We start from the raw sequence: 9,766 nt of genomic DNA, 5'->3' as shown, positions 1-9,766 counted from the left end.
GGAGTATCGAATTTTTTATAAGGTCAAACTCCAGTCCATCTCTAAATCGGACTCGAACAATATAATCAGATTTGAAGACAAATATTTTTGTCGGACTCGAATCGGATTAAATTTCTCGGTTCAGAGAGGGATTCGAATCCGATTAGCTTGTATAGGGCAAAATATCTGTGATCTCATCATCTTGATTCAAATAGTCTATTGCAACACTTAATGTGTGCACAGTAAAAACTCAATTCGCCTTAGATAAATTTCCACGACTAACCAAACAAACACTTAAACATGTTTATCATCACTACTCACTGGTATTACATTCACTAAATACTTTTCTACACATCTCATTCGACCTTTGTTTATAAAATTTACTTCAAAAATAATTAAACTATGTAGTCCTCTTGCAAAAAAAAAAAAAAAAAAAAAAAAAAAAAAAAAAAAAAAACCTATTTCTTGAACCTTATTCTTTCTTACCTAGAATTGACAAACAACTTATTACCAATTTACAGTTAATGTAAAAAAAACTAAATTCCAAGAGCACAAACAACCTATTACCCATGACCCGATTCATTTGATTAAAACCCATATCAATATTAAATTATATAACCTATGACAATCAATCGAGTTGGTTCAACACGACGAATAAATACGTAGTTCATCTCGATTCGTCAGTCGAGAACGGCTTCCTTCTATTAGAGATATCTAACATTCAATGATCCAGTTCCTCTGTGCTTAGTCAAGACATCCTCCAGGGAGATAAAGCTAGGAACATGGGCAATGACAGGAAAATCCAACCCTTCAATGCTTCGGAATCGACGCTCACGAAGATTATACGCAAGTACATAACAATGTGCACAAAGCAATAGAATCTCCCCGTTCCTGACAAAATTTGTGACCTGAATCCACCTATACGGGTCCCACCAGTCGACGGTTGGGTCCCGAATGGAGAGTCGCATTGCCCATGATTCTGGCACACCGTACTCTTCCATCACCCATACTTGAACATCAGGTCTGAATACTTTAGCATCAATTGCAGAAATTGAAAGGCAATTTCCTATAATCCCCAAATTAGACCAATGATACTTGTCTTTTTGCTCTAATGTGAAAATGGGTGGTGATGGAATTGTTTTGAAATTTTCTTCCACAAAATCAAACCCACAAATCAGCTCCGAATAAGACTTGGTACTGTTTCCGATTCCATAAAGAGTTTCATTATTAATATCATCATAATTATCGCCATTGCCATTAGTGATGTTGCTGTATTCTAATATCCAATGGAGTGAATTGTTGGTGAAAAATCCTGGTATTCTTGAAGGAATTGGAAATGGAACATCCCCAATTTCTCTCCATTTTGTCCCAACACCTAAAACATATATCTCAGCCCGTTTCTTCCATGGCGGGTCGATTGTTGAACGGAAAACCCGGAGCACTTTATACCGATTAGTGCGTCCACAAAATCCGAAACCTGCCACCACCTTATCGATGGTGGTGGAAGTGGGTTTCGGAAGGATAACAAATTGACCTAAAACAGGATTCCAAATCAAACAAGGTTCACGGGTCCGAATCTCCCTTAAACAGACCAATCCGTTACAACCGTTTCCAAGCTGGAACCGGAAATTAGAAGGTAAAAGACCCGAGTAGCTGAGATCTGACTTGGGTTTATTGGAATTGGATAGAAGGCGCATTTTTCGGGTTAACGAATGATCATCTTGCTCAATGAAACAAATTTCTTTAAGAGACTCAAGAGAGTTTCCTTTAACTTGAAGGATCAAAGTAGTGGGCATATGATGTGAGTATAATCTGTAGAAATAAGATTCTGTGAGTAAAGATTTCCATGATTTGCAGACATACCTGCAATCAATTAAAGATCTCAGAGGAAGTCTTCCCAAGATGTCGATTAGGATGCTACATGGTAGATCTGATACTTCAGCAATCCTAGAAGAAGAAGAAGAAGAAGATGATGATGATCCCAACATTTTTGACTTTTTTTGTGATTGAATTTGATTATTTTGTTTGGATTTAGAGGTGGGTTTGGAGATGTTTTCGTGTTGGTTTTTGATTGTAACAGGATTGTTGAGAGTGATTTTTCTGTGCCTTTTTCGGCTGCCCACATGTTTCCACTCCATAGACAGATGAATTGTAAGAAAAAAAAGGAGGGTTAGAGATGTTTAGGGAGACACCAAGGTCAGGAGAGAAATGAGTGAGAGAAATGAGTGAGAGAAAGAGCCTTGAGATTTTTATTTTTTTTCTTTTTTTCTTTTTTTTTCTATTGAAAAAAATAATTTTAATTAAAGAGTATGTACTAACAATAGTAAGTATGTTTGTTCAACTCCTACTCTAAATTTATTAGATTTAAAGTCAACATTGGTGATTTTATATTGTTTGTTGAGACTAGTTCTCCATCACTATTTATATAGCTAATGGTTATACTTCTAATGCAAACATATAATTTTATAATTTTATAATTTTATTATTTTTTTCTATCCTTCTCTTTTGGAACAATAATGGGAATCTTCTTTTATTGTATATTTTAAGTTTGGTAACATATATTATTTGATTTTTACTTTATATATATACATATATATATATATATATATATATATATATATATATATATATATATATATATATATATATATATATATATATATATATATATATATATATATATATATACATATATATATATATATATATATATATATATATATATATATATATATATATATATATATATATATACATATATATATATATATATATACATATATATATATATATATATATACATATATATATATATATACATATATATATATATATACATATATATATATATATACATATATATATATATATACATATATATATATATATATATATATATATGTATATACATATATATATATATATATATATATATATATATATATATATATATATATATATGTATATACATATATATATATATATATATATATACACACACACACTACAAATAAGTATTGAAATAGCGACGGAAAAAAGCAAGGGGAAGGGTTGGTCTCCAGTGACGATGGCAAGGTGACGACCAGATTAGTCGCCAGGTGGAAAAGTGGATTGGCGAGGGGGTCATTGGTCGCCATTTAGTCGCTAGCGACAGTATTTTTTTTGTTTTTTATTTTAATAACTGGCGACGAGCACCATAATTGCCATATCGTCGCTAATATTTTTTTGTTTTTATTTTAATGTTTTTAACAGTAGGCGACGGATAGGTTGGAAGCTCTTTGGTTGCCAATACTAGTACTTTTTTTGTTTTTTATTTTAATCTATGGCGACGGGTTATTTAGTAATCGTCGTCTCGTTGCCATTGTTTTTTCGTATTTTTTGAATTTGAATTTGAAAAATGGTGATGGGTTTGTAATCGCCGTGTTGTCGCCATATTTTGTATAAATAAGCGCAAAATTGTTGTGCATTGTATATTTCGGAAACTAAAGAATTAGGAGAGGTTAGTGATTTACATATTCTATTATGTAGCTTGTTTTTTATGTTTACATGATTTTATTTATTTATTTTTATTATTTATATTTAATTTTTATTGTCATTAATTTGATTTAATTTTATTATTTAATTAGTACATATTTTATTTCCTTTGTTATTTACATGATTTTTTTATATTTTTTTATTATTTTATATTTTATTTTTATTGTCATTAATTTGCTTTAATAATTGTTATTAGAATAATCATATTATTATCATATATTGTTATTTTCATGAATTGTTTTATATATTTTTATTGTTATTAACTTACTTAACTAATCAGTTGAATGATTATATTATTATATTATATATAGGTGTTAAAACTGAATTTTAGGCAAGAAAGAAGTTGGATGTAGAACCGACGAAAAAATGAAAAGTTTAGTTTAAGATTTATGAGAGGGTTGGAAGAGTTTTTAGATTTTGCTCATACAAATAGCATGAGTTCTGAGATTAGATGTCCTTGTAAAAAGTGTAAAAATTATTGTTATAAGGAACCAGATGAAATAAGAGAACATCTAATGAGAAGGGGGTTTGTTGAAAATTACTATGAGTGGGAATATCATCAAAACACAGAGGTAGGAACAACATCTGATTGTGTAGCGGTAGTGGGAGAGCAATCGTCAAACAATCCAAATCCATACTCACAGATGGTGCATGATGCAGTAGCTAGTGTATTTCCAGACACTTACCATCAATTTCTTCCCTCCCAGTATGATGTAGTATTAGTAGATAATGAACCACCAGTACACGTTGATGAATATCCAAACCCTCAGTGTCGATAGTTCTTTGAAATGTTAAATTCTGTATATAGTCCTTTATTTGAAGGTTGTAAAAATCACACCAAGATGTCTATTATTGGTCGACTTACAAACCTGAAGACAGACCATCGTCTCATTGAGAGGTGTTACGACAATATTTGTGCTATTGTGAACGAAGTGTTACTAGAAGAGAATACGATGGTAAACAACTTCTATGAAACGAAAAAACAAATAGCTGCCTTTGGATTACCCGTTGAGAAGATAGATTGTTGTCCTAACGGATGTATGATATATTGGGGGAATAATGCGAATGCTACTTGCTGTTATATTTGTGAAACTTCTAGATGGAGAAGAAACAGTAAAGGTGATAAGGTTTCGCGGAAACAATTTCATTATTTCCTTCTGGGCCCCAGATTACAAAGATTGTATGCTTCAGAGGCAACAACTAGGCATATGAGGTGGCATGCAGAGCACCGCACTAAAGAATGAGAGATGATACATTCGTCCGATGCTGAAGCGTGGTTGACGTTCAACGACATGTATTCAGACTTTGCAATGGAGACTCGAAATGTGCGGCTTGCTCTGTGTACAGATGGTTTAAACCCCTTTGGAAGTTCGAGTCAACAGTATTCATCGTGGCCTGTCATTGTCACACCATACAATCTTCCGCCATGGATGTGCATGAAGAAGCCGTATATGTTCTTGACCGTGATTGTCCCTGGGCCGAGTAATCCAAAGCACAACATTGACTTATATCTTTAACCACTAATACAAGAGCTGAATATGTTGTGGGAGGAGGGGATTTGTACATTTGATGTGCCAAGAAAGGAGAATTTTCAACTGCTAGCAGCTTTATTGTGGACGATCAATGACTTTCCAGCTTATTCGATGTTGTCTGGGTGGAGTACTGCGGGCCGATATGCTTGCCCTTACTGCATAAATGATTCACAAGCCTTCTACCTTATGCATAGCAAGAAGATGTGTTGGTTTGACTGTCATATAAGGTTTTTAGATATAAGTCATCCCTATAGGAGAAATAGAACAAATTTCAGATCAGGCCTTGTTAAGAAAAGAGATCCACCTATTATTCGGACTGGACATGAATTGCTTGATGAATTAGACCAGTTTGGTTTTTTGAGAGTCAATGAAGAAGATGCACCGGAACATAATAAGGAGGTTAGTAAGTTACTGCTGGATGGAAGAAGAGAAGCATAATCTGGGATTTGCCATATTGGAAAACTAACATGATTCGACATAATTTCGACGTTATGCACATAGAGAAGAATGTTTTTGATAACATTTTCAACACTTTGTTGTGTGTGCCAAGTAAAACAAAGGATCACATCAAGGGTAGACATGATCTGCGTGAACTTGATGTACGTTCAGAATTGCATCCTATAGGTCCGTGTACTCTCAAACCTTTATAGAATTAATAATTAATAATAATTCATGTAACATGTTATTATAATTATATACAGGTACGTCTATTCCTAAAGCTTCCTATACATTAAATGAACAATAGATATGTGCTTTGCTTCAATGATTGAAAAGTATTAGATTTCCCGATGCTTATGTGTCCAATATGGCAAGGAATATTGATATGGCCAAGCATCAAATGTTTGGCATGAAAATTCACAACTATCATGTTTTCATGCAACGCTTAATTCCAATTGCATTCAAAGAATTGCTACCGGTGAAGGTTTGGGAAGCTCTTACCGAGTTGAGCTTATATTTTAGAAGTTTGACAACCACAAAGCTATGTGTGGAGGATTTGAGGAAGATGGAAGCAGATATTCCGGTTATCATCTGCAAACAAGAGACTATATTTCCGCCCACATTCTTTGATAGCATGAAACACCTTCCTATCCATTTGGCATATGAGGCAAGGATTGCAGGACCGGTCCAATACAGATCGATGGATCCATTTGAGAGGTATATAAATCATATGTAATTAATTTTTTCATTATTCTACCGGTGAACTCATTTTTTCATTACGTGCCTTAGACATTTGAAACTCAATGTGAAAAATAAAGCTCATGTTGAAGCGCCGATATGCAACGCTTATTTAACCGAGGAAGCATCGCATTTTTTTTTCATTATTTTTAGCCACATGTGCGATGCAGGGTCAGAGACCTTCCCAGGAATGATGATAGAAGTTACAACAATGTTGTATCTGGTGTATTGACAATCTTCAGTCATCCAATAAGATTTCATGGAAAAGGAAAATCATATATTTTGAATGAAAGAGATTATGAGATTGCCCATAGATACGTGCTAATGAACTTTCTAAATGTGGATGTATTTGTATCTGAGTTTAAAAGTTCAATTCAAAGACATGAACCGAATTGGTCAAGTTAGAGGATTGAAGCGTTTGTGCAAGAGAATTTTACAAATGCGTTCTGAACAGCAGTATGTTGTTCATCTTTTACGTTAATTAAGTATGTCAAAATTACGTTAATTAAATTCATAAAGTTATATTCATTTATCTGACAAACAAGACAAGGATTATTCGATAACCGAGTGAATAGTGACATTTTGAAGCAGATGGCTGAAGGACCACTTAAACATGCTCGGAGTTTCAATGTCTGTTACACAAACGGATATAGATTCCATACAGTACTTCATGCATCAAATAAATCTGCAGACAATAATGGAGTGTGCGTCAAAGCTGCTGACAAAAGTCGTGACGAAGATGATTTTTACGAGCAATTGCTTGAAATTGTAGAGGTTGAATACCCGGGGATACCTATCAAAAGAGTGACGTTGTTCAAATGTCATTGGTATGACCCAACTACTACTGGAAATAGCCACGGAACAAACATTCATAAACGATATAGGTTAGTTGACATACATCAGGGTCGTTCGTATCGTTTATATGATCCATTTGTGTTGGCAAGAAAAAAAAGCATGTCAAGTATATTATCTTCCATATCCGAGTACAAGACAAAATTTTAAAGATTGGAGAGCGGTTTGCAAAGTCAAACAAAATAAATTTGACAAAGCAATAGAACAAGAATCTAAAGATGCTGCTTTCCAAGAAGAAAATAGGGACCGTATTGAAATTGAAGAAGATGTTTCCCAAACACCGCTTCTTGATCCATCTGGCGAAATTGTTCAACAGGTGCATGATAATGATGAAGATATTGAAGAAGGTGTGGATCTTGTACTGTCAGAAAACAAAGAATCTGAAAATGAAGATGTTGAGAACAGCGAGTATTTTAGTGATGAAGAGTAGCTTAATTATTTATATGTAATTATTTAATATTTTGTAATATTTAATACAATTTTATTATATTCCTCCGAATTATTAATATTTTGTAGTAATAATAATAATAACAACAACAACAATAATAATATAACAACAATAATTATAATAACAATACTAATAATACATAAAAACAGTAATAATAATAATAATAATAATAATAATAATTATTATTATTATTATTATTATTATTATTATTATTATTATTATTATTATAATAACGATAATAATAATAATAATAATAATAATAATAATAATAATAATAATAATATTATTATTATTATTATTATTATTATTATTATTATTATTATTATTATTATTATTATTATTATTATCATTATTATTATTAACATTACTAATAATATATAATAACAATAATACTAATAATAACAATAGTAAGAAAATTAATAATAATTATAATTATAATAACAATACTAATAACAAATAATGACAATAATAACAATAATTAATAATAAGAATTACTAAAACTACGCGATTAGCAAAGGCAGGATTTTCGAAATTTTGAAATAAGGCTATGACTAGGCGACCAACTGGTGCGTCGCCCAACTAGCCGATTTTCCATACTGTGGCACGCAAAAGTTGTTCATTACCGAGGATGGGCGACGGGCTTGCGACGAGGTGTTTGGTCGCTAATTCCGAAAAGTCAAACCCTGTCATTTCAAAACAGATGGAGATGGACCAGCGACGGCAGCTGTTGGTCGCCAATTCCAGAAGAAAAAAGGTAATGTTTTGCCCTAATTTCTCATTTCCTACAATCATAACCCTTTGCTTCTTCATTTTCTTTCTATCTTCTCTACGCCTCTTCATCTACTCACTCCATTAATCTCATTCTCTATTAATTTTCTTTTCTCTCTTAATCTCATCCTCATCATCTTGTGGTTACTACTCATCTTCAACTCTAAAATTCTCATCTTCTTACTAAAAGGTTAGTGTTTATTGTTTATTTTTTTGAATTTTTTTTTATTTCTTGAAGATTATGATGATAAATTATGTTTGAATGTCTTTTTTTTTATGTTTGATTTCGTATTATGGAGTATATTCTCATCTTCAACATAATTTTTCATGTTATTTCATGATAATTATGTTGAATTATGTATGTTTTTTTTTTTGATATTTTCGAATTATGGTATAATTTTGACCATGTTTAATGTTATTTCGTTCCAAGTTTTTTTTTAAAAAAATTTAGTTTTCGATTTATGGTTGTCATTATTTTATGTTATTTTCGACATATTTTTATGTTTTTTTATATTCTCGAATTATGGTATATTTTAACCATGTTTAGTGTGATTTTTTTTCCATTTTTTTATTGTAAATGATATTTTCGAATTATGGTATATTTTGAGCATGTTTAATGTTATAAAATTCAGATTTTTTTAATTTTAAATGTAATTTTCGAATTATGGAGTAATTTATTTTTGATCTAATGTTATTATTTTGTTTCGTCAATTTTTATAAGGTTTTTTTTTATATATATATTTTCGAATTATGGTATAACTTGAGCATGTTTAATGTTTTTTTTTTCAAGTTTTTTTTTTGTAAAATTAAATGTAATTTTCGAATTAAATGTAATTATGGTATAAAAATGTTAGTTTACTTGAATATTAGTTGTAGAATATGTCAATTGGGACATTTTATGGTATACATGAGATTTATTTTAGTTGAAAATAAAATTAGGGTTTGAAATAAATATTAGTTGTAGAATATGTCTTTTGTTTAATTTTAAATCGTTTTTTTAATATTTCGGAAACAATCGAAAGGTCAAAGACCCACAGCCCATGAAATATTTACACGAACACATGGGGTCTTTAACACTGAAATTGGGGATTGTTCCCAATGGACTAATATCAAGTCACAAAATGGTAACGTAATAATCTTTTAAACTTGTTTATTTCTTTTTTTTAAAGTATCAATTAATACGTTGTTTATTTGTAATTGATTTCTTTGTTTTATTGAAAGATGAATATCGTGCTTTAATGGAGGAGCATCCAACCCGCGACCCAAGTCAAATTTGGTTGGATGCTATAAAAAAATGTAGAAAGCGGGTCAAGCAAAAAAAACAAAAAAAACAAAGAGGTATTTGGGGTAGGGTCTACCTCCCAAATTATTTATCCACCTGAACCAACGGATATTCCGTCATCTGAGCCTGCACAACCTAATTATGATGCCATCATTCAACAAAGGTTTGCAGATTTAGAAGCACGGCAAATGGAGT

General features: G+C 31.4%; 1 protein-coding gene across 1 annotated transcript; it reads right to left on the bottom strand.

Annotated features, from left to right (window-relative positions):
- Window positions 1–683: 683 nt before the first annotated feature.
- On the bottom strand, window positions 684–2,104 carry LOC130805501 (F-box protein At3g07870-like). The gene is made up of 3 exons (XM_057670275.1): window positions 2,058–2,104; window positions 1,843–1,926; window positions 684–1,791 (listed from the first exon to the last, which is right to left on the bottom strand). The coding sequence occupies exons 1-3, from the start codon at window positions 2,102–2,104 to the stop codon at window positions 684–686; spliced, it is 1,239 nt and encodes a 412-aa protein (XP_057526258.1).
- Between the last annotated feature and the right edge of the window lie 7,662 nt (window positions 2,105–9,766).

The sequence above is a fragment of the Amaranthus tricolor genome, chromosome 2 (genome assembly GCF_026212465.1).
Source record: "Amaranthus tricolor cultivar Red isolate AtriRed21 chromosome 2, ASM2621246v1, whole genome shotgun sequence".
In the NCBI taxonomy this organism is placed as follows: Eukaryota; Viridiplantae; Streptophyta; class Magnoliopsida; order Caryophyllales; family Amaranthaceae; genus Amaranthus; species Amaranthus tricolor.
The sequence above is the reverse complement of the archived record's forward strand: the minus strand, read 5'-3'. Positions and strand labels throughout refer to the sequence as shown.